The following is a 27739-nucleotide window of genomic DNA, read 5'->3' on the forward strand; positions in this document are numbered from 1 at the left end:
GTTCTGACACCACAAAAAAATCCCATGTTGTGTTTACGACACTACATTACAAGAGCAGTATGGACGTAGTTTGATGTTTTTCATTGTCTTTTTAGACAAGGCACGGTTTGCAATCGTCATAGACATTTAAAATAAATAAATAAAAGGAACAGATTACGCTGGAAAAAATCCCAACCCTTAAGTCAACATGAGGGTGAGTCGAAAATAGGAAAGATTTGAATGAACTCTCCCTTTAAGCTTGTTATTGAAACAGGATGTTGCACTAACTTTTGTTGTTTTTCTGCTGCTCATCCATTAAAGCCTGGTTTTGGCAGGTGCCTCCGTTTGTACCCTGGCGAATGTAACACTCTGATCCGACCTGTAGCTACCAGCAAAGTTGTCCGAGCAAATGCCAAAACGTGTTTTAATCTCTCCCTCTTATAGCTTCATATTGAGTGACATCTGTGGTCGGCAAATATTGATTGAAAACTAGTAAAAATCTGATATGTGAGCGACATCCTCCTCCTCCTCCAGCCAGGGTGTGTGTTGACAGAGATGCAGGGACTAGATAGATGGCTTCAAGCCTAACGCCTGTAACCTAATGAAGAACTATTAGACTTGATAACTCACTACTTCAGGTGACGCTAACAACTGTGTTCACAGGCACAATCCACTTCACACACCATTCGCTGTCACAGGATCAGTCAGACCGGCCACACCTTGCCTCCAGCAGCTCCCACACTCCTCATCAAACCACACCCACTCTGTTTCCACAGGGATATATAGATTTACGGACGAAATCCCCCTCTACTTTTACATCTCAGTTTCAGCTCCCTGTGAAAAATCTTGTTTAGATCTGGAACGTTACTTTATCCTTCCCTTACAAAACAATAAAGCCATTGAGAGATTTGAGCGCTTTGCTTTGTCTTCCATGTTGCTTCAGACTTTGTCCATCTTCTTACAAAAATAGCTATTAAAGCTTCTCTTGAAATTGTAAGTAAGTAGGTAAATAACTAAAGGTTATTTGTACTGATAAATAACTTTACAGAACGTGACATCTTGGTATCATAGAGCTAACTTTTGTCTTTTATTGTCATTGTATAATTACACTTTCTGATATTACATTTTTATTTAATTAATACAATCTAAAACATATAACATAAGTAGCTGGGAAAGAGGTGGGTTGCTTAGAATATAGAAAGACAGTTACTTACTAAATAAAAATGGTTGAAATGCAGAATTTCTATTCTATTCTATTTAGATTTTCCCCTCGCGGGACAAATAAGGGTTTCTGATTCTGATTCTGATTGAATGGACATAATGTGATCATTAAACCTGAAAAGTCCAATCATAAGGAACCTCTTTTTTTAAGTGTAAGAGGTAACATGTCTGTGTAGCATACCAAAAACAACCCTAAAACAGAGTTTTTCCTACCCAGAGACAACGTACATACACACCCACCACCTGCTGCTTCTTTAGGCGCTAATGTTCTTTCAAAGGCTTAACATAGGGGATTAGTCTACTCACGTTTGTGGTTGACGAGTCAAACGTTAGTGGGTCACACAGTCACACACCTGGACAGGCTGCCGTTACTGACACAGATTATACTGGACTGGGAAAGAAGCTCGGAAAGGATCCCCGCTGTTCGGTGCTTTCAGACAGACATTCAAGGAGATCAATGAGGTGTTTTCAGCAGTGAAATGAAAAGGTTTCTAATGGTGTTTTTTTCACAGATTCTTTTCAAAGGCAGTCTGGGGAAAAGAAATGTGTATTTGCTCAACAGTCAGACCTGAAATGGTTTGACTGGTGGAGAATGCTTCCGACTTAATAAGGAGCTTATAGTAATGTTAGATGTTCAATAAAGGCAAAACAACATGCTAGTATATTCATGTTGAATCTCGATTATACAATGGGCAAAAAAGGTAAACTTATGATTTCCATTTGATAGAAATCAGCCTCAAGAATGGCTGTCATAGTCTGTACTATTTGGAAACCATTATACGTTATATGTTGTATACGTGTGGGTGATTTTTTAAAATACTATTTAATTACATTTAAAGCCTTTTATACGTATTTGAAGCTTCAAATAAAATTACTCAATGGAACAGAGTTTGCCCATAGGCCTTGAATTTGACAAGTAAGTAAGTAAGCTTTATAAGAAACAAGACTTTTTCATCTCACCCAGAAAGAGTCGTCTGCAGTTTCTCAATTTTGAATACGATATCAGGGTAAAAGATGATTCTGAGTGATGATAAAGAAAGTCTAGGAACCAACTTCAGAAAGCAACTTGAAGGACACAAATTGCTCAGTTTTGTGGTACAAAGCAGCAATTATGAAATGAGAAACATTCCTAGTTATAGCACTACCTTCCCAGACTTTTCTGGGTCTGCTAAAGGCATTGTTGGTTGTTTGGGTTTCAGGTGGGAGGGTCAGCTTTTTAAGTACAGAAACTCTTGTTACGTGCGTGTGTAACTGTGAGGCTATTAAGTTTCAAACAGTTTAAGCAGGAACAAAACAAAGGCCATGACCTAAACTATAATATTACATGCTGGATATGTGTCATTTTTACAAAAATCTACTTAGACCTACTAGTTCTAAGTAGAGGATGATAAATGATACAATCAATTAGCTAAAAACAGAAATAATACACACCAAAAACACATGAACTCTTTGAATGAATCTTACAAATATCTGATGGAATCATAATTGGTTAAACCTACCACTCAGCCAGCAGCAGCAGCGGGAAAACCTGTAGTATCTTTCTGCTTCCTCTAAAGAGATCCTTACGTGAGTTCCACTCTCTTCTATTGGCCTCAGACACACGTGAAAAGCTCCATTGGTTTGTTTGTCTTCCCTTCTTTCATCGACGTTTGCATCTCGGGCTGCTATCTCCATCGACTCTGGATCAATCTCCGTCTCATGCTGAGATTGTTTCTCTTCATCACCATCGCTGCAAGAGCTTTCCTCTTTTTCGGAATCGATGTTTCCGGAGATGGCGAACCAATCTCCACTTTCCGGGGAATCAAATCCGGCTGCCTCAGAATCTGCTTCGGTGCAAAACCCAGAGTCCAACTCAACGTCTCTATCTAGAAAGAGACTCAGTTCTGCCATCTCCTCTCCTCCCATCCCTGTGCTAAAGATTCAGATCACTCCTCCTATGAAGCACTTGCTCCATGCACAAAGTCCCATTACGACTCCACCTGTTCTCCAGATCAGTCCATTCAGCCTCCGGGATATCACGCAGTAACTGTGGGGGACTTCCTCCGGCCACCTCAGGTTACCTGCTAGACAAAAGACACCTTGTAGCCTGATTGTATCCTCCCCTCCCTGGCTACCATCTGACCATCCGTTCGTAGCAATAGCTTCACATTTTTCCACCGGTAAGAGGGAAAAAAAAAGAGTAGAAATAACTGTTTGTGTAATGTTCAGGTGTTCATTTGCCTTTTCGAACAATGCAAGGATCTCTACCTCCCTTATCTCCCCAAAAGTGGGCCAAAGTACAAAGCCCCCTATTGACCGGCCCATTAAACACTGACTGGAGCCACATTTAAGCATTCAAAAGACAGCATCCATTCAAGGCTGCTTGTTTGTCTCTCAATGACTCCATTCTCACACAGTTACTGAAAGACTTAATTCTAATGAGACTTCTCAAAGAAAAACACTGTTTCTCAGCGGAGCGTTCCAGTTTGAACGAAAGATAGAGTTCAGTCAAAATACAGTGACACCACGTCTCCCTGAAGGTTCAGCCCAGAGATGAATGTCTGTGTCCAGTGGAGTGTAAATAATTGGTGGAGATGTGATAGGTCGCTTGTGTTTGCTCTCTGACTGAACATATAGAAAGGTTATCTTAGTCATAAGCTCTTTGGAGATAACTTGGCCATTAGGTAAGAATGTAAAAGTAATGGAGTCACTCGTGGACGGACGTAGGGTCGTTTAAAGACATTAGCTTAGGTTGAACGGGAGGGTTATTTGCGCCAGAAGCACCTGTTCTTAAGTGATGCAGTAAATAAAGAGTCGTGATTTGACAACCATCGCAAACCCGAGTGGTGACTAGTTTCTAGCAACAAGACTTCTTGCCATATCTTGATACTCATATCCAAAAACATAGATCAATCTATTAGGTGTGAGTTAATGTAAAGTGCAACTATAAACGCATGGAACTATAGACAATATAGGGAATAAAGATCAGTTATTTGAAGTTGTGTGTTTCAGACAAACCTACAAATCAGTGTAGGTCACTACATATCCCTGTCCTGCTGGTTGTTATTGTGGTTAAAAGGGTCGTGTCAAGTGTTGGTAACATGTGAAGCAACAAGTTACTAGCATGATTTAGCTTCAAATGGATGTAACAGTTGTTGGCATATTCATTTTAAAACAGAGTTCCCACATTTTATGGGTACAGTCTTGGCATAAAAAAAAACTCTATAAATGCAACGAGTAAACTCTTTAAAGGGAGGAACATTACTATTCAGATTAAGAAATAAAAGCCACACATTTATCTCAAGAATATCTTTGTCACAATAATACATAAGAACATTTTTTAAAGGGACTAGTAAGATCGACATAAAGACAGGTGAAGAAGAGGTTGAGGAAGTGGAGACATTGGACTATACTTTTATTGAAAGTGTGTGGGTCAGTATGTAGGGGAGGCTTTAGGGAGAAGCTGTAGTTTTTAGAGACTCCATTAGCAAAGTTAGAAAGGTCAAACTCCAAAGATATAAGGGCTGACTGGTAAGGATAGATCTTAGTACATCAGACACAAAGTCTATTTTTGGAGTCAAAGTTCTGAAGGTGAGATGATTTGTAGTAGGGGTGTGAAGTGCTTGCAAAGAAAGAGGTATGACTACAAGATTATTGAGAAAGGTTAAGGACTTGCTGATACTGTATGAAAGACTCTAAAGAAGAAGAAAAAAGTGTTATAGTCAGAGTCAAATTCTAAAATCATCGTGTTTTTGTTGTGTCTGACGGCATAAGCTGCTCATTCAATCCACCTTTAAACCAACGAAGCCACACAACAACCCATAACAACATGGCTGCTCTCTTGAATGAATTCCAAAAACAAATGTGAGCCGCACACCCTCCCTGATGCATGGTGTTAACCACACATACGTGGATGTATGCAGGCGTGAGGGCACGCTTCCAAATATAGACCTGCCATAAATACCCGACCCTGATGTTAATTACACACACACCAGCTAATAAAAGCGTGCGAAAGGTTATGACGGTGAATCATGCTGCAGCCAATGAAAAATCTTTAAACAGATGCGACGATAGTGCTTTACTTTTCCCCTTTACTGTTCCTTCTTTCCTTCATTCTATGGGTGCAAAATCACAGAGATCTGTGAGCTTGTAAGACAAGCCGCTCACATTCAAACCACATAAAGAGGGAACCCCACGGTCGTCCAGATCTGGCCAAATTTCCTTCAGAGCCACAGCCATCAATCAGAGAAAAGAAAAGCAATATGGACAAACACTGTCGTCATAGTGATCCCTGTCACCCCTTCACAAGGTCGCCTCACTCAAAGCAAATGTTAGCGAGAGAAAGAAGCTAGCTCAGTGTTTTCTATATATACCAGGGCAAAGCGGTCAAAAGACTCCGGAGGATTCTGGCAAAACTGCTGCAGAATACATATTAGACTTTTTCGTGATGGAGGTTTTATTGAAGATTAATGACACAATAATTTTGTGGAGTTTAAAAGAAGGTTAATTAAGAAGGTGGGCTGTATATTTGCAAGTTTGATACACATTTAACCTCACTTTCAGAACATGTCTTTGTTAAAACTGATTTAATTTCTGATTCCTGGGTATTTAACAGGCACAACTTCATCTGTTGGTCTTACCGTCCCATTCCCTCCAGGAATTATTGCGGCTGGACGGGCTGAAAGGAAAAGTGGAGCCCAGTCCTGATAAGTCCAAGTTTTGGATGATTTGACTGAGGCGATTTATCATCCGATAGGACGCCTCGCCGCCTTCTCGCAGAATCTCATGCAGAGCCATGAGAGCCGGCGTCAGGTCTCAGACCTCGACAGAAACGATGTCATCCACGTTAAGGAGGCAGAAGAAGTTTCACAGAGGAGCTCAGAAACATGCTCTTTATCCAGGGAACCTCATCCTGAGAGAACACAAGCCCAGTGTCCTCTGCAGCGCCACACTCACGGAGGGACTCTTGGTGCAGTAGTGAAAAAAGTGCTGACTCACCACCCCTGCACAACCTCCAGTTAGAGCAAGTTGAAGGTGAGATTCTCGAATGCACAAACACATTCACGGCGGAGTGGCAACAGTTTGGGAGTGTACAGGAGGAGGGAAGCAGGAGCAGAGGGCAGCCGGCAAAGCACAAATCCCCTTCTGCCGCCTCGGCTAATTATATTCCCCCAGTCTTTACTAATCTGCCTCTTCTCTCTCCCTCTCCCTGTCTCACCCACATGGACCGGAAGATGTCTCAAAACCAGCATTGACGTCATTTAACTGACAGACACCACTTAGACAAAAGTATTTTTGTCACAAAGACTTCAGCTTTTCAGGTCGTTCTGAGCATTAATGACGATGAGCTCAGACTAATAATCAAAGGATTCCGCAAAAAATACAAACCATTCTTTGTCAAATTTGTCTGTATTCATCAGTTTTGTGATCAACTCCTGGGCCATTACTTAAGCAACAGGCCCGTGAGTCTCCCTGACCCGTTTCCACCATGCCTGCACTCTCTTCATCACCTCACTAGAGCTAGATTTTTGCAGCTTGGTTAACTCTCGGACTCGTAGTAGGGTGTAAGAAAATATCAATATAATTAAATGTTGCAATATTTTCTTCACGATACCGTATTGGTATTGAACAGTACTGTATCAAGTGTTTGATCATTTTTGTGTTGGACTTAAACTTCCGGCCTCTAGATGGCGGCCGTCAATACGTCCTCCTCAGCTAAAGGAACAATTAAATCCCGCAACATCCCAAGAGATGACTGCGGGTGAGAGGATACAGTCGACTCCAGCAGCTTTTGAAGCTGATATTTCGACAAAATTAGGGTTCCTTAAAAAATGAAAGAAGTTACGACTTCATCAAGAGTGATGGGGTCTGTCAATTCAAGTGCTTGGTTAATACTACAAATACAACCCTGTTCCTACAGTATCACAACATGTTTTGTATGTATCGTTGAACTTGTATTGTGATATGTATCGTTTCGGCAGATTCCTGCCAACACACCCCTAGTATAAAATCTGCTACTTCTTCACGTGAAATAAATGTAAATATCACAAGGCTCCTCACAAGTATATGCAGTGATCAGCGTTCTTTCAGAATTTTCTAGAAATAATCAACAGACAAATATATTAATCAAAGTAGTAAATACACCTGGTATATATTGTCCCAACAACCCTTTCTACACAATTCACTGAACAAACAATTTCCTGAAGGAGATCCAGAGGAAACCATACCAAGTTTTCAAAAATAATAATAAAATAAATAAATGAAAAAATAAACAATTTACTTTTAATTTGTTTTGTTTTTTGCACTTATGACATATGACATATATGATAGTAAGTGATCAACAATGACATGGACAGGTTCCGTCTCATTCTTAGATCAAAGTGGGATGATCCTTGCATGTATGTATTCAGAACTGTAATAAACTAATTTATCATATGATCAGGTTGATTAGAAAGCTGCCACTAAAAACAAAAAAAATGTTTTTATAGTATTCTACTACTATACAAACGATTGACTATAACAAGGGTCTAAAACCTGCAGCCCACACAAGCTGATAAGCTGATGGCCAGGAAAGGCACTGCATCTTTGCAGATCATTGCATCAAATGTTATCATTTATAAAACTATTATTTGTTAAACGCAAAAAGAAGACGAGCAGCAGAGACCCCTGGTCTTAAATAATCATGGAAATCTTTCTCTCCTCTATCTGGTGTCCGCCTCTTATCTCATCCCTCCTTCAACACATCCCTCACTTCTCCACACTGACAGTAGCTGCCAGCCGAACCCAACGCTCTCACACACTGCGTGAACGTTGAAAAGAATGGCAGATCGCATTAGTGTCTCCCTGCAATACACGTCCAAATCTGCTCGTAGGGATGCTCTTCTCAGAGCCCCTCTACTCACAAGTCCACCCACTCACTGGTGCAAGACTCTTCTCATTGTAGCAGTTAGTTCTCCTGCAACGGTACTGGAATATTTGAGAAAAAAGCATTAAGTGGTCTATTTTAAAGTATGGTCTATTGTAAAGTATGGTCGCAGGTGCATTTAAAGCGACTTGTCGCTTTAAACAAATAATTGTGATATTGCCTCATACTCCATATATAGGTCAGTGTGTCTAGTCCTGGTTTAGATGCTTGTTTGTGTGTGTAATCGGAGTCGTACAAATGGAAATACAATCCACCATATGTTGGATCCAATGAGAGTATTGGATTGATCCAATAGAAGAAAAAACAAACATCTATTTCCATATATTGTGAGAAAACACCAGATTCAGAGTCGTGGTATGTGAGCCGATAATAGACTTTCTCTTATCCTGAACCAATCAGAGCTCATAACTAAAAACATGATGCTGTTGTCATGCTAAACCAATACAAGAACTGACTCCTTAAGTATCAACAGGGAATGTTTGCCATGATGGGTTTGAATGCATCGATATTTTAGTGTCAACGATGCTGAAGGTCAAGCATGAGGATCTTAGTCACCCACCTATGCTTTTGCTGACCGTCCTCAGTCTTTCCATCAGCTCCCCCACGGCCATCTCCTCCGTCTTCATCCACAGGAACATCCTCCAGAGGGGCAGTGGAAGACCCGCCGCCCAGCCAAGAGACACTTTGGAGGGAAGAAGAGACAGCTTGCCTGCTGTGTACTGCACGATTGCTTTAGAAACTAGATGATGATGATGATGATGATGATGAGGGGAGCCGGTCCAGGAGGTCACCAGCCTACATCACATAAAGGACGGAGGGGGACGCGGGGCGATGGATCCCGGCAGAGATGGAGATGCTGCCGATGGCGCCGGTGGCGAGGAACGCAGGATGAGATGAGGAGGAGCGAGAATCAGCTCATGCATGCCTCAGCTTCAGCTTCACATGATGCTGCAAACCTGAGACCCTCGGCTCTCACCGAGGGGGAGGGGAGGAGGTGAAGAGATTGTTGAGGCAACAGCGACATCATGCGGGCGAGAGAGGAACAGCAAGAACTGTTATGAGGAACGTATACCGCAATGACGTCACCAAAACTATGACACTAATAAATAAGAATTTAACAAGCTTAATTTCAGTATGCGGTGTAAATAAAAGTGTGAGATTGAAATTCATTTTTTGTTGTAAACATGTCTTAAAAAATAACTATTACTTACTTACTCAAGGAAACATAATTTCTATCAGAAAACTACGAATTCTAAAATAAAATAAAAAATAAAATACACATAACTTCGAGCAACGTGTATTATAGATAGTTACTTCAATAGCAACGACAATTCTTCATTGTATATTAATAATAAACGTTTTTTTACTCACGAATGATTTTGTTAGCCAACAAGCTAGCTACTGAATGATGCGTTCATGGCCGTCATTGAAGCCGGAATTTCGGGAGACGTTCAATAAAGCACGGTAAGAACGCCATAGTCAGGAAATACCTTTTGGGATAAAATGAAGAGTAAATAAATGTAACAATAAATGCATTAAAATATTTCAAACCTTTTTTACCTCAGTCTTCCTATATTTATCCTCGAATTATGACTACTCGAATTTGAGCAAGTTAAATCTGAGGAACACAAACCTATCATCATACTACGTTTAAATACTACATTTGTATATAAAGCTGAACAAATGTAATATAAATTTAATTTTTTTTTTCAGCAATACAAGCAAAATTTGCACAGGTTAGCGTTTTCTATTCAACTTTTGAACAGGCGAGTGGAAGAAACAAGATAAATCTGTCAATTTGTGTAGAAAAGTTGTTGTGATAGAAAATTTGCATATAATATGAAAAAAATATGAATGAATACAATTTGAAACTTTAATTTTAAATTGATTACATTATATGTACTTTTGAGAGACATTCTTTTTCTGTATTTAATTGTTTGTATTATTTATTCATTATATTATATTCATGAAAATCAAGGATTCTAAGAAATCGTTCTCCAATCAAGAGATTATTTAATATGGGATTTGTTTCTTACATTATTAATATACATTAACCAATAAATGCACAAAAGAACCCTGAAGGGATAAAAAACGACACTATTTTGTTACTATTAGTTAATAAGATCAAACATTAAAATATAAAATCATAAAGACCTAAGATTGATTAAAAATGCACAATTTCAAAGTAGAATCGATGAATATACATTAAATAATCAATATTTAGGTGCAGTCAATATATAAAAAACGAATAATTTAGCACAAAAGACAAGCTGACATGCTGAAGAAATATACAAAGGTAAAAAGAAAATAAATACTCTTCAAATAAAATAATTAATGCACAAATGTTTTTATTTAAATTAAATTAAAAATAAGGAATTTTAACTGTGAGGTGGATTAACACCAGGTCCGTTTTATACTCCAGGGGTCTCACCAACTCTTCGGGGGGTATAAAAGAAAAAAAAACAATCACACATTGTCGGTCATTTTATTACAAGCAAACAAATAAACAATACAGTGTTTCCACCCTTGGTTGCTACAGACAGGCTGGCAGAGAATAAATGAACTCTTGAAATCTTCACCAAAACAAAGTGGTCAGAACTGGTTTAGTACAAATAGTGCGGGACAGAAAGGTCGACACCTTTGTTAGAAAAGCAGTTTGACATTCTGATCAGCAGTAGAAGGCTGGTGGTGCGATTCCTCAGGTACAGATTGTTCCTCGTTATTTGGTCACTTTTGGTCTCACCCACTAGAAAAATAACTCGTGAGAAAGAGTGATCATCCACGTCAAGACGATAGACCTTGTTTGGGGGTAAACGGATCCGTAGAACAAAGTGCAGTGTGTGTTGTTAAATCTCTAATGACCTCATATAACGTCAGATATAGATATACGTCGTCTCTCATTTTGGTTACAAACTTTGACCGCACATTCTAACAAGAGCTAAAATAGATTCTCTCTGGGATACAAAAAGTATCAAAAGAAATATTCACAAAAATACAGATGAACATGAACGGAAGTCGTAGTGAAAATAGAGCCTGTGGAGGATTTGTTGAAAAATAAAACCTCATTTGTGAGTGACATCTAGTGTCTGGATGCAGAATGGCAACAGCACAGTGAGGCGGGACGCTGCATAACAAGCACCAAAGTCTCTTCTGATGAATCTGAGGTCACGATGTTGAGCCCCAAAGTCAAAATGTGACTGAACTACTTGAATAAATTAGGAAATGTCTCTCACCACAGCGTATCAGGGACATTAAAGCTCATAAAATAGTATTTTTTAGATTTAAATGATCAAATTATTAAAGGATATTTCAGGTCAAAAGCTGGTTTTATCCTCAAAAACTTTATTTCCTCTCCAATTAAATGGATTTCTAATGAATCTCTGATGTCCCCAATACGCTGTGTGTGGTACAATTCAACTGTACAAATATACAAAAGTGACATTCAAGACTCCCGACCATGCGCTGTGACTGATATGCTTTGGACAAACTTCCAGAAGATGCAGTTAAGACGAGCTACAATCTTCAGCTGGAGGACAGAAATCAGTTGGACATTCTATTGCTTGATTGTGACGTCGCCTATTCAAGTCTCCCTCCCGACAACATCCTGTGTTTGAATGACATCCTCGGATCGACAGTGACGATATTAAATACTCCAATAATATGCTACACAGACTCGACATCAGAGCATTCATAGTAGAACGTAGAGCAGGACAGTGAAGAGTCGCAGCAACGTCAGTGAGAGCAACGGTAGCCAATGACGCTCCATCACTGAATATTACCCATGGATCATTAGCTACTTTCAACATATAGAAAATTTGAAAAATACATATTTAGAATAATGCAAAACAATAACAGAAACAATAAATTAAAAAATATTATTTTAAAAGATTTTAGTAAAAAATTGGGACAAAAAATGAATTTTAAAGTTTTTGATTTACTAATAAAAAAAAGAGAAATATGAATATATGCACAAAAATGTAGAATAACTGAAGTCAAAGCTGTGTTTCATATTCGTCATCTGACGAGCGTCCCTGTGATTGGCGACCACTGATCTGAAGTCAGCTGCTGCTGCTCGACACAGACCGGCTCACAGTATTATATGTGATGAAGGGCGACTGAGGTTACAGATCCACATGCTAACAAACAGGACATGCTATTTCGACGAGAGAGAGGGGGGGGGGGGGAAAGCAAAGACTGACGAAAGACACATTTAACCCTCCCAGTAAAACAATCATGACTTATCTACAGGTTGAGTTAAGGCAGGTTGCAGGACCGCCCCACTTTCTTCTTCTGGGGGTGGAGTGTGAGTCTAAGGCTTTGTGATACACCACGTCTGCGTCGACACCTTTGGTTGCTGTGTGGTACCTGTAAGGCAAAGGTGTGGGACAGACAGCACAGGCAGAGACATGCAGGCAGAATCCACACACACACACACGTACACAAACACACACACGAATCTCATAAACACACATTAAAGGGCTACAACCAGTGGTGCATTCAAGTGCCTTCAAGGTGATTTAAAGAACGTTAAAGAGTCCAAATCCAGACAGAAACAAATCCAAAAAGAGATGTTTAAGATTTAGGCTGAAGTCTAAATCCTGGGGAAGAGTACCTGAACGCACCATCTACAGCTACCCTTCACTTGGCCGGACCTCAATGTGTACGTCTGGGAACAGAACGACAAAGAAACAGGCGAGTAACTGTAGACTTCAGGAGCCAGAAGTGTTCCACAGTGCATGAATCGATGCATCGAACCCCCTTTCGTTCTTCTCCGAGGACTCCAGCGACATAGAAAAGTAAAGTCGGGACGTACGGAATAAAGGGTTGTCAGCTCAGAGGAGTCCAGAAAAAAATGCACGTGGTGAACCTCCGTGTTGTTGTTCCGTCCATCGATCCGTCACCCAATCACGCTCCAGAGTTAGTTCACACCGAAGTCTCCGGCCCCGGAGCGTAGTAGGCGTACCCGGCCCCGGAGAGCCGGAGCACGTACGGGCTGAGCGCTCGCAAGTCGGCTCCTCCCCCTTCAGCCAGGTGGGCCAGGAGTTTCTGAGGAAGCGGATCGGACCTGCGGAGCGACAGGGTCTCCACCGCCGAGAGGTGCAGGCGAGAGGAGTCGGCGCTCGTGCCGTTGTAGGACCTCCGGGAGGACAGAGGGGTCAACTCGGCCATGACGCCCCGAACATGCTTCTCCTGATCCTGCAGAGGGGGCAGTGAAGGCATCGTGATGAGAAGACAGCAGCGTCAGGACAAGACAATAGATCAGCATCACGTTTTACTTGAAATACCATTGTCTAACACCAGATGGCGTCGCTACTCCAAAAACTCACCGTCGCTCTGTCTCACTTTTTTATGTTCTTAATGTTTGTTTGTGCAGCTTGATATTACACGTACTTTCTGTCTACTTGTGTATGTCGATTCATAAACCAGAAAAGATAATGGGTCGATATCCAATTATGTTAATAGCAGTTAAAACGATTACGTTTAAGAGAAATATTTGAAGATAACAATATTTTGGAGCCTTCTGTCATCAGTGCAGACAACAAAACAACAAGTAAATACCTTATTGATCAATTTGAAAATATATATTTCACGTATTTATCAAACAAATTTTAAACAAAAAAAGCAGAGATTCACATTTTATCCAAAATTATTATCTGAAGTTGAGTTTACCTATTAATTTGGTACATTTTTAAAGCATTAACCAACTAATGGTAGAGAATAGCCTGTTGCAGTTTTCTCTCAGCAGACGATACATTTAGAAATACGTGGATTCAGATGGTATCTAGAAGACCACCAGAATTAAATCTTCTTTTATATTATCTTCATGGAAGTTAAAGCAAAACTTAAATGACTGTTGTTGCTACCAGATAGTGACACAAACTCATTGGAAAAGGTAATTAAACAGTATTTCTACGACACTAAACGATTATACAGTATAGTAAATCATAATACACGATTTCTTTAACTGAATGTGGACACCAGGGGGCACTGCTGTCAGTTTTGAGGTGTGATAGTTTCATATATTATTTATAAAAGATTTAAAGAGACTATTCGGTAACAATCACATTATATAAGTGATATTTCTGCTGCTGTGGTTCACTTGTTCCTCTTTGTAACACACACTGTGTCCATTAACTGGGAAGCTGCTCAAGGAGTCACAACCTCCCTCTTATAAAGAGGATTAAATATTCTCCTGTTGCTGGCTCCAGGATCAAGTTAATTCCAGCCTCACATGTGGTGAGATCTTTGAAACCAGCACCAGACTTAATTGAAGACGTTTGACAGAAGGAAGTGCGTGTGTGTGTTACAGTCGACGCCACACTGGGCGCCACAGCAGGAGGCATCGGAGCATCGACCTAAAGAGTTCCACTTCCTACTGAGATTGACCCATGTGCGTCGTAGCCATGGTAACGTATGCCCACATGCAGGGGTGCACCCGGGGGTCTGATGCTTGGGCTACTGTCTCAGTGTGGTTCCAGATCATTGGTCAAGATTTAAGTCTGTCTTATTCATTTATAAATGTATCAGTCATAAGGTTATAAAAAGGAATTGATGTGTCACCTACAGCTTTCGTTGGGTTTTGACTTCATTTAGAAGCTGCTTTTTTAGGACTGTTAATGTTAGTCTTTCACCAATAACCAACTCCCATTATAGATGCCACCACACTGCCACCTCTGGCGAAAATTATGCAACTACACCATAAAACAAGAATAAAAAGCCTACCCGTTTAATATTGTTTTCTCATCATTTGATTTCCATGCGACTTTGGAAGATTTTCTAAAATTGTGACATAACTTTAGGAAGTGCATATAGGCTAACAATTAGATTTAAAAACAAATATGTGGATAAGCAGGATATCAGCCCTTTAAGACATTGAAGGATTGTCAGAATATATAGACTTTCCAAAAATGAAATGTTCATTTCAGAAACACAATTAAGCCCAAAATAACATTAACAGAAGGTAAAATAGTTTGTTACAAGTGAAATACTACTTTGTTGAAACTAAAAAACTATCACTTCAATTCTACAGGAGGTGAAGTTTGGGAATTTTCTGTGTTTAAAGTTGCGTTTCAAAAGAACCATTTTTGAACCATTATTGTTTAAAACCTAAATGTTATCCATCTCTATTAAGTCCATTTTATTATACTTATTGTACATTCCCTGAATTTAGGTTTTCAATCTCTCTGTTGCCACGTAACTTTAATTGATATTTCCAATTTATACATGTTGGAAAAAAAAAGATGTTAAACACTGCCAACTAGTGGTGGGAGGTCATGACCATTTGAACTATCAAATTGTCAGCACTGATAGATATTTAAACCAATAATTAATTTATTTCTAGCAATTCATTTTTCCAAGCTCCTAAGCTCGATGTTGGAGGCATTCAATCATTTAAAATTTAAATAAATATACGCATAAATGTTGGTTTAAAATCATTAAAAAGATGTTAAAATATTGAAAATATTTATCTAAGAAAAAAGTAGAAATAAAAAAGGATACAAAAGTAGCTTTTTAAAGAGCTAGTACAAACATAAACAGATGTTAAAATGTTTATGAGGTTGTTTTTCTAAAAATCTATTTCTTTATTATATTTTATTTTCAATTTAATATTTCAATATTGTCTGTATGGACCATACAAAGCAACATCAATAACAGTAAGACTAATAATAATAATAATAATAATCACAGTAAAGTGATTATTTTTTATGTTATTATGTTATTTTTTCATTATTTTAAAAAACAGCAGCAGTTTTCTACAAGTTGATAACGTCACAGCGGAACTGTGCGAGTTGATGCTTGATTAAAGTGTCTCTAATAAAGCACAGATGCACTTGAACTAACCAGGGAGGCAACACTGAGTGGACCATGCAGAGAAGACAGTGGTGGGACTTGGAGGACGATGACTAACTTGCATCGACACCATGTAAGAAGTTAGTTCTTCACATGTCTGGAGGTCATGCAGCCTCACAGTACAGAGACGTCAGAGTCACCTGCTCTTCTTGCTGCTCGCTCGTCTGTGTGGGCCAATCAGAAACTCATTCTGCTGGACGACTGAGAAAGCATGAAGATGGTGGAGGGCTCCACAGTAAGGCACGGGCGAGAGGACTGCGGTGACCAGTCACGCGGGATCAGTGCAGGGAAGAGTGGAAGTGGTGATGATAGGAGGAGGATGTCAGAGGGCAGGGGAGACATTGAGAGGCGACAGATGAAGGGATGGAGGATTGTGAGGGTTTTGATTACGGTGGTCCATTAGAGATGAAAAGAAAAGAAGCACAGTAGGAAAAAAAGATTTGTTAGACTTTCTATCCAGTTTGAAGGTGCAGGCTTCTGAGGAGGTTAGAAACTCATGTTCTTTTTTAATGCTAAAGCCATTTTACTCTAATAAAAAAAGTATTTGATAATAAGGATAATAACATTATTTTGGTGAGTTCCAAATACAATAAAATAAAAAACACTTGCTGTAAAGGATTACAATCATTTCAATATGTTGTAGCTTAATTTAGGTCAAATATTTGGATACCATTTATTTTGAATTACTTTTTAGTATAGTTTTTATCTTGCAAGACATAACATGATAGTTGCATTTTTACCTTTCTTCATAATTATTCAACAGAAATATATTTTCCTTAAATAATATTAATATTTGGTATAAATATCCATTACTACTTAGTTATATTTTAATGCAATCATTTATTTTATTTAAAAATATGTTTAAATGTTTTAAATAGTATACATATAATTATTATAGCTAGATATTATTAACATTTATTTTTATTCTACAAGTATTGGGATTATTGAAACAGTTTCAAAAGACAATAGATATTTGTTTATTCAATGCAGTATTTGTTATTTACTACAATATATAGTTTGAAAGCTTCAAATTCAACAACAAGTTGTAGAGCTCTAAAACAATAGTTTACATTTGATTGACTCTTTTCATATGATATATAGAAAGACTTTAAGGACTATATTGATTAACATAAAGAGTGAGATTAGCAGCTTCTGGACAAATACATGTAGTTCACAGTGAAGTTTTCAGAGACATAGATTTGTACCTGTGCACGTTCTGTTGCTGTCGGACACACGGCCCTGCAGAGAACCTTCTTGATGACATCAGGGAGCAAACTGACAGTGATGAGCAGGATGATGCTGAGCCAGGCCGGACCGCTGGACAGCATCTGCATGAAGACGTAGTACATCCGCTGGTAGTTGAGGAACGGCCTGTCGAACAGCGGGAGTCGTTAGGATTTACAGCTTCGTTTAAACCCTTGGCCGTTTGTTTGTACCAGATGATGCCTCCCCAGAGAAGAGAGAAGATGACGTAGAAGAGCAGCGAACCCCAGATGACAAAGTGATTGATCCACGTCCAGTAGTGTGTGTCCAAGGCGAGCTGCAACACACACAATCATTGGACTTATCATTAACGGCTTCAGGCGACATGTGTGTTACGCGGTGGTAACTCTAGGAAGAAGAGAGAGCGAGGCATCGTTCTACTTCATCTCACACACCTTCAACGTGACGGTGAACACCAGCACCGTGAAGACAAGAGTCCCGAATGTCCAGTTGCCGAACATCTGGGGCAGAAAAAGAACAAATGTAACAGTTAGATAATAAAATACATTTTTTTTAAATCATACATAAATTACTCTGTATTGCATTCACAAGAAGGACACACTTTATAAAATGTATTCTGGTGAGTACACACGAACGAATTGGGCGAAAAGGCAACAAAATGAATTTGAAAAAATAATAATTGTTCGTCGTTTTTTAGTTTGACTAGTTTTCTCTTGAAGGCAGATTAAGAGACATTTTTTCTGAAACAACTTTAGAAATCTTTATTTCTGGGAAAATAAATGAAAAAAATGTTAATCAAAATAAAAAGGTGAATTGTATACTCTCATTCAAACTTGTTTTCTACAACCACACTCATTCCATCATTGAAATTATATTATTCCTTGTTTTCAAAAATGTTTTTTATAAAGCCTTTGTAAACCTTAATTATAGATGTTCTAAGGTTCCCATATAAGTGACTAAACTTCTTTAACAGTGCAATAAAAATGGAAAAATAAACTTTGAGGAAATAATGTTATCTCAACATTATTATGCAGCTTAATTTTGTAACTAGTTGCAGACCAAGAACATTCTCTCAGTATTATTTTGGAATGACATTTTGTCAAATGAAACAGAATGAGTTACATCCTGCCAGTACGATTTTGGGGCAAAATTGCACCAGGCGAGTTCAGATGTGCTGTATATCACTTTCCTGACTATATCCAATAAAATACATGTTTAATGTTTGTGTTTGAGACTAAAAAACTGCAGTCAGGAAAAATGACACCAAAACTAAAATAATTTTGGTTCGTTTACTATCATTTATGTCACAAATTACATTATAGAATAGAGTAACGGGACCCATTCCTACTCTCGAATTACTACTGTTAAGTGCTGAAGTAACACAAAATAGCAAAATGTTCTGAACAGGATACACCTTAGGAAACAGTGCTGATTAAAAATACAACACCCTTTTGAAAGATGAAAACATTTTTTTTTTCTAATTTAGGGTAATTTCGTTTTTTTTTTTTTTTATGTGGGAATCCTTTTTTGTTAATTTTCTTTAAAATCTTGCTAAAATGCTAAAAATAAATAGAAATTAACGTAAATAAATACATTTATGTATTTATCAAGTTATATGAAATGCCACGACATTCCAGATTAAAAAACAAAAGTTTTAATCAGCCTATTCTGTGATAGCGGAAAAATATGGAATATTGACTTTCAAATCAGAGCTTCATTTAGAAGCAGCAGTTTTCCAAGTGAATGCAATACAATATTTAGAAATCTGTCTGTATTTCTGGAAACATCAGGGCGAACAGACGGAGGAGAGACAGAAGGAGGAAACAACAGACTTTAAGTAACAACCACAGCTTGCGCCAGGATCGTTGCTGTTTGTTATTAGAATGAGGCAAAACAATGAGGATTATCTTTCTAAAGCTACAGCAGGATCACAGGAGCCCGAGACAGCACACACGGGAACACAAATGCAACAGACACAACCAGACAGATGTCGAGACGCCAGATCACCAAACACAAGAACGGAAGGAAGCGTCTAGAGTTTCTATCTCATCAGTGTTAAATCAGAGGGGGAATGATGGAGCACTATAAGTCTACGCATGTATGGAGCCGGACAGGATGGAGAAACTTAAAAAACGGTACGACTGGAATGAAAATGGGTGTGAAAGACAGAGCGAGAGGAGACAGGGAGGGAGACAGGCTTACCATCTGTGTGTTGGTGGTCATAAGCTGAGGAGAAAGAGCAAAATAACCAGAGAGGAAGCAGAGAGAAGGAGGGGGGAGAGAAAAAGAGAAAAATAATCAGGACAAGGGGTCAAATGAATTTTGTGATGCTTCAACTGAAAAAACAGGACCAGAGGCAATCGAAACAGTTGACATGATTTAAATAAACGTAGATACTGTGTCGTCGATATGGATGAGTCTAGTGACGTGAGACACAAACTGTAATCGTCGTCGCCGCTCAATGGAAATGAGTGAAATCCGTAGTTTACCACATTTACAGGTTATAGTGTTCATCATCCTCTTTACTTCCCTCCGCTGATTCAAGAGCTCACGCTCACCTGGCCGTTGCTGGTGAAGGTGGTGTTGTCGAACAGGAAGTAGGCACCGAAGAAGAAGATGACGGCGTCAAACACCCCCAGACAGGTCCAGTACAAGAAGACGGGCCAGCGCAGGAGGGAGTTCTTAGCAATGTCCCTGAACCAGACAGAGACTCAGAAACATGGTCGACCCAAAACCTTTTCCTGGTTAACCCGAAAATATTGTTAAGAGACATATATTTATTTACCAAACTGTCTGTAACTATAACCAGAAGTATAAATTTGATATTGATATTGTATGTATCCATCCTAATAATCCATAATATATATCCCTCATCTTATCTTAAACAACTACATCTTTATATGTCACATTATCAACATGAACAGTAAACAACCGACGGGCCACATAAAATGACCAGATTTGACCCCCGGGCCTTGAGTTTGATGTGGTTTATTGTATACATTTGTGGTAGCATTATATGCCACAATAATTACTTGTACAACGAGGGGTCTCTTTTGAGGGTCTCCATGGTAACGTGTTGCTCCACCAGGCTGTAGAGGAGGATGGGCAGCGAGGTGAAGCTGATGTTGTACAAAGTCAAATACGCCGTGTCGTAGAGGGGCTGTGAGAGGAGGACAAAGACTCGATGAGCTCATGCTTCATAGTTTCGAAGCGCTGCCACATGCGAAGTGAGCAGCTTTCAAACATCATTGCTGCTGAAAGAATCTCGGCAGGAGCTTTATCACAATGTTGCGGAACTAATGACAAATTATGTCTCATTTAGGAGATTACAACCGACCAGTACCAAGAGTGAGATTAATATACACAATCATTACTTCATCGCAACATCTGGGGAATGTACAGATCATAGGACCGCTATCTGGAGTGTGTTTATTAACTTGCAAACATGTGCCATGACTGAAGAAAAACTTCACTAAGAGCCTGTAAGTAAGTAAGTAAGTAATTTTTATTTGTATAGCGCTTTTCTAGACCAGGGTCACAAAGCGCTTAAGCAATCAAAACAATATTCAATACAGTATATACTTTAAAGGTCAAGATAAAACTGATAACACAACAGGAGTTCCAGAAAATCAAGGAAAAGCCTGAACAAATAAAAACGTCTTAAGATGTTTCTTGAAGGAGTCGATGCATTCTGTGACGCATCCATCGTTCCTTTATGGTGTATAGTTCAATAACGTGTGTTGAAAATAAAATATTTACATTTTTTATTTATAATAAACGTGCAAATATTCATGCGTTTGTTAATTTTTAGTTGCAATTAATCTTACGGCCGCTAGATGGCAGCAGTTATTACGTCTTCCACGTCTAAAGCTAGATTGAAATCTGTCGAGATCCCGGAAAAGGCAGAGCACAAGAGGATACAGTTAACCCCTGCAGCTTTTAAAATTTGGTTTTAAAACAAATAAAGAAGTTATAACTTCATCAAGGAGTGTGTCATTTTTGTCCTCGGACAATACTACAAATACATCCTTGTTCCTACAGTATCACAATATATTGCTGATGTATCGTTGATGTCTGTATTGTGATGCATATCGAATTGCGATACACACCCTTGTAGGGCTGAATGATTATTGAAAAAAATGTAATTGTATAAAATATATATTTAATAATAATATAAATATAATTTATTATTTTGTATGTATTTATGTTAATTTCTATACATTTCCATTATTTCTGTTTAAGATCTTGCTAACAAACGCAATGTTTCAAAGAGTCTAAGATGTATCATGTTAAAAAAAATATATTTGAGAGATTTATATTTTTTAATTGGGTAAAAAAAAGAATAATTAAATTCAATTAAATTAAAAATTAGGGTTCTTTGTTTTCCACCTAAACCTTAAATTTGTATGCAAATGCGTACAAATATAGCTTCCCGTCTTTGTTTAATCTTTAAAAACTCCCATGTTGTCAAGAACAAGAATCCTTAAAATGCATTTCATTTTCTGACTCACCTGCTGAGAAAAGCCACAGAAGAACTGGTACAGGAACTGAGGGAAGATGAAGCATACATTCTGCAGAGAAAGAAGAGAAGATGCGATCAAGCACACATGAGGAGATTTGAAGGATCTAAAAACACTACGATCTACGCTTTGTTGTGATGAGCTGTTGCTCTATATGGCGAGTGTGAGCTATAAGCCGCCTGAGTGGGTTGTAAAAAATGTGCCAGGACGTACAAATGAATCAGCCGCCCACACTCGTCACTGCAGCCATGAATCCCAGAGAGAATGTTACACCGGGGACTCACAAATCAGCTAATCTGTCAGAGAGAAGCTCTAAAATCTGCTCCTTTGTTACCGGGTGTTACAGTGAGAATCTCGATAAAGTGATTAAAGCGTGTAAAAGAGAGAGGACGTTCTTACCTTGTAGAAGAAGTACTGAACCAGCTCAGCGATCCGGATGTAGTAGTAATGACCGTGAACCAGCAGCATCTTCTTCAAATGTTTAAACTTTGGGATGGCGTAGTCGCTGTTCCTCGCTGCCTGACGGCCCTCTTTACCCATAATGCCTGTGGAGAAACGCAGAGGTTGTTCAAAAGTCAGAAGAGAGGAGAGATATATACGCGGTAATTACATTATACAGAGATTTATTTCTTTATACTAGTATTGAATTGAATGTGGGAAGGGAAACTGAATTGTGAGCCTGTTTTTTTGGGCAGAAATGTGTGCTAAAAAATATAAAAAACACTTTTAAACACATAAAAAACAGTTTTATATTGACATATTTCCACTCCTTTTCATGGTGATTGGTTTAATTTTTTATTTTGTCATGACTCAGTAGATCTCTTCTGAGAATCCGAGTGTCATGTGATCACCAAAAAGCTTTACAGCAGTGCGTGAGAGACATTGTTTTCATATAAGTTTTGAGATACTTTTTAAACATACCAGAAAAAAAAGGCTGGAGAATAAGAGCCTTAATCTTGTCTTACATGCAAGGGCTTTACGATTTAAAAAGAAAAGGTATCAATTGTGTGGACAACGTCATGATTTTATAGCTGAATAAAACAAACAGCAAATAAAACCTAAAGATTACAATAAATCTCATTAAAATGGTAAATAAAAATGGTTTCCTTTCATAAGTGCTGTCAATAAAGTGCCAAACAGTATTCCTTTAATATGTGTAAGAAGAACATTTTAAGAAGTATTAATGGAGTATATTTTGCTGTGGTTAAGGAGTTATAAACAAAAAGGACTAACACAATATTTCATTAAAATATTTCTAAGAGGATAAATTCTTAAAACCTTTAAGAGTAGCAATATGAGGATAATTAAGATGTTTAAAATACCATTTCTACCCCATTTTCACACTGAATTTATTGGAGGACGGTCCCTTTACCATCGTCTTTCCACCCATCTTCATTGACAATCATGTAATTAATTTGCACAATTCCAACACTAGTCGTGGGCCAGAAAAATGTACACCAAACTTGATGCTCAATCTTGATCCAAATTATCTGTGTTTTTTCTCCCTCATTCTTTGACTTTAGTTTGACTCAGATTTAAAGTTTCTGTATAATTGTTGATGTAGAATCTCTGTTTCTTATCCCATAATACTGGTATATTTAAAGGTCACATCATCATCATGAACATTAATACACTTTGATTTTAGCCAACCATCCGTTGGGCCACATATAATGATTTTTCAGCAATGAACTCATGAACTTTGCTTTGATTTAGATGCATTTTTCTCTTCATTAATTCTCATCAGGGGGCATCACACAAAGATGGTTGAATGACTGTTAAGTCTAATAGGATATAGATAAAATATAAATAAACCAATAAAGAATAAACTGAACAATCCACAGAGTACAATCTAACCTGGTAAGAAATCTAACCTGAATTTAACCCCGAGTGCATGGAAAGTACCAGGCCACGATGTAAGTGTGAAGTGAGAATTAAAAGTGTGAAATCCTGATGAGTGAAAGAACAGGAAACATCTGTGCTGTGACGAAGAATGGAACGCGCCAGTCTCCAACCGCAGAACTGGTCTGATGACGGTCCATGTCTGGGTCAAAGGTTCACGTCTGGGGACACTGATACAACACCATAATCTGCTGGGTCCATGGAGCCAATCCGAAGCGTCCTCGCCCAAGCTCGACTGTATAAGAAATGACTGTTTCTGTGATTCTGTCGTCAGTTGGTAGGCTGTATCTGAGAGTTCCTCAGGTAACAGTCGCTGACCCAGAATTCTGTGCCTTAATCTCCTGGTTCTATTTGAGGTCGAAACAAAGAATGCGCGGGAGATTCAGCTGGAAACTGTACTTCCAATAGTCTCAAAGTCACTACAGTTATTTTAATATTGTGCCGTCTTAAATGTGCTTATTAATTACAGACTCTCGCCCAGTTAGTATAAGTCTCTGTGAAACGCAGACCCATCTCTTTCAAACCAACTCATGACCTCACCTATCCCCACATGTGCTTCCAGTATCATGCTGACATCATTGGCACCGTCCCCAACCGCCAGGGTTATAGGATGTTCCTTCGAGGCTTTGATGAGCTTCACAATCTGTAAAGTAAAGAATATTTTTTTCGTGAATCCCACGAGTCGACGGAGGGGCTGCCGACGTCTCACCTGAGCTTTCTGCAGAGGAGCCATCCGACAGCAGAGCACGGCGCTGCAGTTGCGGCAGATGTCTAAGAAGACCTCTTTGTAGTTTCCGTGGACCGGGATGTCCTGCTTGTGTTTCAGAATGGCAGAGAGAGTGGCTCCGTCGATGATCAGGCCGAAGTCCAGGCAGTCCACGGACAGACTAGGATGGAGAAAGACAACTTAATTCTCTAATAAATACAAACACTTCCTGTTTATTCCACGTACCCAGATATGGAGCGTTGTCTCATGACGGTTCGGTTCAGCTCGAACAGAACATCGTGTAAACTCTGCTCCTCCGTGCGTTTCTTGGTGAGCTCCAGGATCTGTGTGCTGCGGCGGAACAGCTTGCTAGCGTAGCACGTGGCGGCGGCCGTCTCCATCTTGTCGCCCGTCAGGACCCAGACTTTCATGCCGGCTTTGTGCAGCGACTCGATGGTGTCCGCCGCCTTCTCCTGGAGCCTGCATGTCGATAAATCAATAATTGCATCCGCCTCCAGAGGAGTAGGTAAAAACATTTCTAAATTCTCCAATCGATCAATGACGGGGCGGCTGATAGCTCATCGATGCTGTCCGGCGCCGTCACCGGTTTATCTAGCGCCGTCAAAGTGTCGGGCGGCTCGTTAATCACAGCTGCCCCGTCGATGGACAAAGATTGTCTTCACCTCCGAAGTGAACCTTTCTAATGTTATTGTTCGGGATGACGCTGGGACTAACCTGTCCTCCACAGCCGTCGCCCCGAGGAGCACGAAGTCCTTCTCGATGATGTCATAGGCCTGAGCCAGCCGCTGCTCCCTGTCCTGCAGAGCCAGCTTGGCTTCGGTCAGCTGATGACACGCCTCCTCGTACTCAGGAGGTGACAACCTTTTGTAGGCCACGCACAGGGTTCGCAGTCCTTCCTGACAGAGCAAAACATAGAGATATTTTAGATTAAACACGAGGCTGGTGGGCCATATCTGGCCTGTGACATACAGTGGTCCCTCCCTATAATGCAGTTCCCCTTCTGCTATCTTGCTGGGCGGCAAAGCCTTATGGGAGCTTTTCAGGCAACATTAGATTGTTGCGATAGATGGCAACTCATTTGTAACGCTTACAAGTTCAAATACATGTCAAATTAGAGGAAAATTTAACGTTCAATATTTTGTGGTTTTGTTTAACGCAGAGGGTTGACCCATTTCATTACTACATCCTTTTTTTATATATATTTTTGTTGAGAATTCAATTTATACATTCTATAAGGATTATATACATTTATAGATATAGAATATATAAATATATTTTTGCAAAAAACATTGAAAAAAAAGCTCAATCACAACATGTACATAGAGTTTAAACAAGACTATAAGTAATCACAATCATACATACTATTTGAATGTATTTTATCTGTTCCCATTTTACATAAACATTACATCATAACTAAATCATGCGGTTCATCCACAGAAAGCACTTGCGCTTCTCATATTTTTCACAATGCAGAGCAACAAGATTTAAGGAGTAAATCAAATTGATCTTCTTGATTATTATTTCACTTTAAAAACTGCAATAAATAAAAGTTTGATTTAAAATGTTAACCCCACCTGTCTGTGTCTTGACAGCTTTGTCTTTGATGGATAGTTTATTGGTTGTTAGCGAACTATTGATTACAAATATGTCAATGCTTTACCCTTTATTGACCTTCCTGTTGCCACCAAACAGGTTATCGACATGTGCACTTGATTTCACTGCGACTCATTATTATTTCAGGGATGCTTCAAGTCCCACCACAGAACCCTAAAACACCTGAATACTGACTTGTAAACAAGTGATAATAAAAGCCAAGGAGGGAAAGTGAGTTACAGTAATAATAAATCAAATATTTAATAGTAATGTTTTTTCTGCAATCTCATCTGGTCAGTTGACATTACTTTACAGTTCATACACAATTTTAAACTATAAATACACAAGATTGAGAGAAAAACAGGTACAAACTCAGGTTATTTTTTTTAAACTATACATTGAAAAACTCAATATTACATTTTTCAACAATTCAAAAACATTTCCAATATCTCAGACTGGATCTCCAGCTCACCAGTTTATACTTATAATCAATACCAGACATTTATAGAGCATTTGTACTTCATCGGCATCAAATATTAATAAATGTAATGCATCATAGTACAATGAGAGTATTATTCATCTTGTATTTATATTCAGTTGTGATGCACTGAATCGTCTTTACTTGGTTTATGTTTATAATTTACCTTCATTTCTAAACTTGGCTCTGACTTATGTTAAATTAAACCATTTACACTTTTATCCATAAAAGAAAATATTGAATATTTTTGTCATCAACTTCCATCCAAACTTAATCAAAGGTGAGTCGACTCACTATAGCGTTCTGCTCCACCCGAGCCTTCACCTGCTCCAACTTCCCAGAAACCACCAGAGGAAATATAGACGAGTCGGCTCCTTTACAGAAGAGCAGGTATTCGCCTGCGAAACCAAGTGACAGTGTGAAGGCGGTGAAAGGACACTTCGAGTCGTAGATGAAACTGTGTGTGTGTGTGTGTGTGTGTGTGAGAGTGTGAGAGAGTGTGAGGCCGCACCTGAGCTCGACTTCACAATGACGCTCATTCTCCTCCGAACCGAGTCAAAGTTCAGCACGTGAAGAAGCTCAAACCTGGAGAGAAGGTGGAGTTTTTGTTACTTTTCTGACACTCCCATTAAACTTCTTTGTAATTTTACGACTGGAACAGAAGTCCAGCATACAACTGAAGCTTTGTTGCAGAAGTTTAGTCTTCATCAGATCATGTTACCGAGGAAGCAAGAAATCCAGGAGCTGTACATTAAGCAGCATCCGATTTCCATTCTTCTCATGGATGTTTACCACGTGTGTTTTTCTTTTACAAATCAACAGCATAAGACAATACAAAACTAGACAAAATAAATATAATATTCATTAACCACCTTGAAGAAGGTAGCAATGGAATAAACTGTATTAGAACACTGTTCATCAAAAATTGTAAAAGAATAAGTTCCATTAAACAAATCACAACAACTAAAATAGGGTAAATTAAATCACTGGTCATTTTTGTGTCCCAATCTCTAAACTCTTATGACTTAATATGAATTTGTATTCGCTATATTAAGTTATTAGTAACTTGGTTCATGTATTTCTTCGACAAAAGGACCCGTATAACGTTTAGGTAACAATCATTTTATTTGGTTTGACAATCTCTTAAATCACCATAAAAAAGACCACTGTTTAGCTCTTAACAAATACATGATATATCTAATATCATTGCAATACTTGAAATACCGTAGTACTAGATCATACCTGGGCAAAGTGTGGCACTCACACTGCAGCTTAGAGTTTTATTATGTACTTTGAAAAAAATCTTGTGTGTTCAAGTTATTGAACTTATTGTTCATAATGAT

The 27739-nt window shown here is 38.8% G+C and overlaps 2 protein-coding genes across 6 annotated transcripts in view; both read right to left on the bottom strand.

Moving 5' to 3' along the window:
- mcf2lb (mcf.2 cell line derived transforming sequence-like b) overlaps positions 1 to 8876 on the bottom strand; it is a 31412-nt gene extending 22536 nt beyond the window's left edge. For 2 of the 4 annotated variants that reach the window (XM_087803623.1, XM_087803620.1), the window contains exon 1: positions 5820 to 6039. In XM_087803623.1, the coding sequence (XP_087659749.1) occupies positions 5820 to 5976 (157 nt within the window). In that variant the 5' untranslated portion in view covers positions 5977 to 6039. Of the gene's footprint in view, positions 1 to 5819; positions 6040 to 8663 lie in introns of those variants that run through there. The other 2 variants (XM_087803624.1, XM_087803621.1) reach the window with 2 other exon arrangements.
- Positions 8877 to 10572: 1696 nt separating this feature from the next.
- The window catches only part of LOC148068639 (phospholipid-transporting ATPase IH-like), a 39520-nt gene continuing 22353 nt past the window's right edge, over positions 10573 to 27739 (bottom strand). The window contains exons 16-31 of one of the 2 annotated variants that reach the window (XM_087804152.1): positions 26908 to 26981; positions 26691 to 26794; positions 25040 to 25221; positions 24551 to 24784; positions 24308 to 24485; positions 24139 to 24241; positions 22099 to 22244; positions 21691 to 21750; positions 20212 to 20339; positions 19738 to 19873; positions 19382 to 19405; positions 17614 to 17679; positions 17392 to 17495; positions 17161 to 17326; positions 16096 to 16210; positions 13154 to 13300 (exon numbers count right to left, since the gene is read on the bottom strand). In XM_087804152.1, coding sequence (XP_087660278.1) covers positions 16133 to 16210; positions 17161 to 17326; positions 17392 to 17495; positions 17614 to 17679; positions 19382 to 19405; positions 19738 to 19873; positions 20212 to 20339; positions 21691 to 21750; positions 22099 to 22244; positions 24139 to 24241; positions 24308 to 24485; positions 24551 to 24784; positions 25040 to 25221; positions 26691 to 26794; positions 26908 to 26981 — 1783 coding nt within the window. In that variant the 3' untranslated portion in view covers positions 13154 to 13300; positions 16096 to 16132. Of the gene's footprint in view, positions 13301 to 16095; positions 16211 to 17160; positions 17327 to 17391; positions 17496 to 17613; positions 17680 to 19381; positions 19406 to 19737; positions 19874 to 20211; positions 20340 to 21690; positions 21751 to 22098; positions 22245 to 24138; positions 24242 to 24307; positions 24486 to 24550; positions 24785 to 25039; positions 25222 to 26690; positions 26795 to 26907; positions 26982 to 27739 lie in introns of both variants that reach the window. The other variant, XM_087804151.1, reaches the window with a different exon arrangement.

Source organism: Callionymus lyra, chromosome 12 (genome assembly GCF_982586985.1).
Source record: "Callionymus lyra chromosome 12, fCalLyr1.hap1.1, whole genome shotgun sequence".
NCBI lineage: Eukaryota > Metazoa > Chordata > Actinopteri > Syngnathiformes > Callionymidae > Callionymus > Callionymus lyra.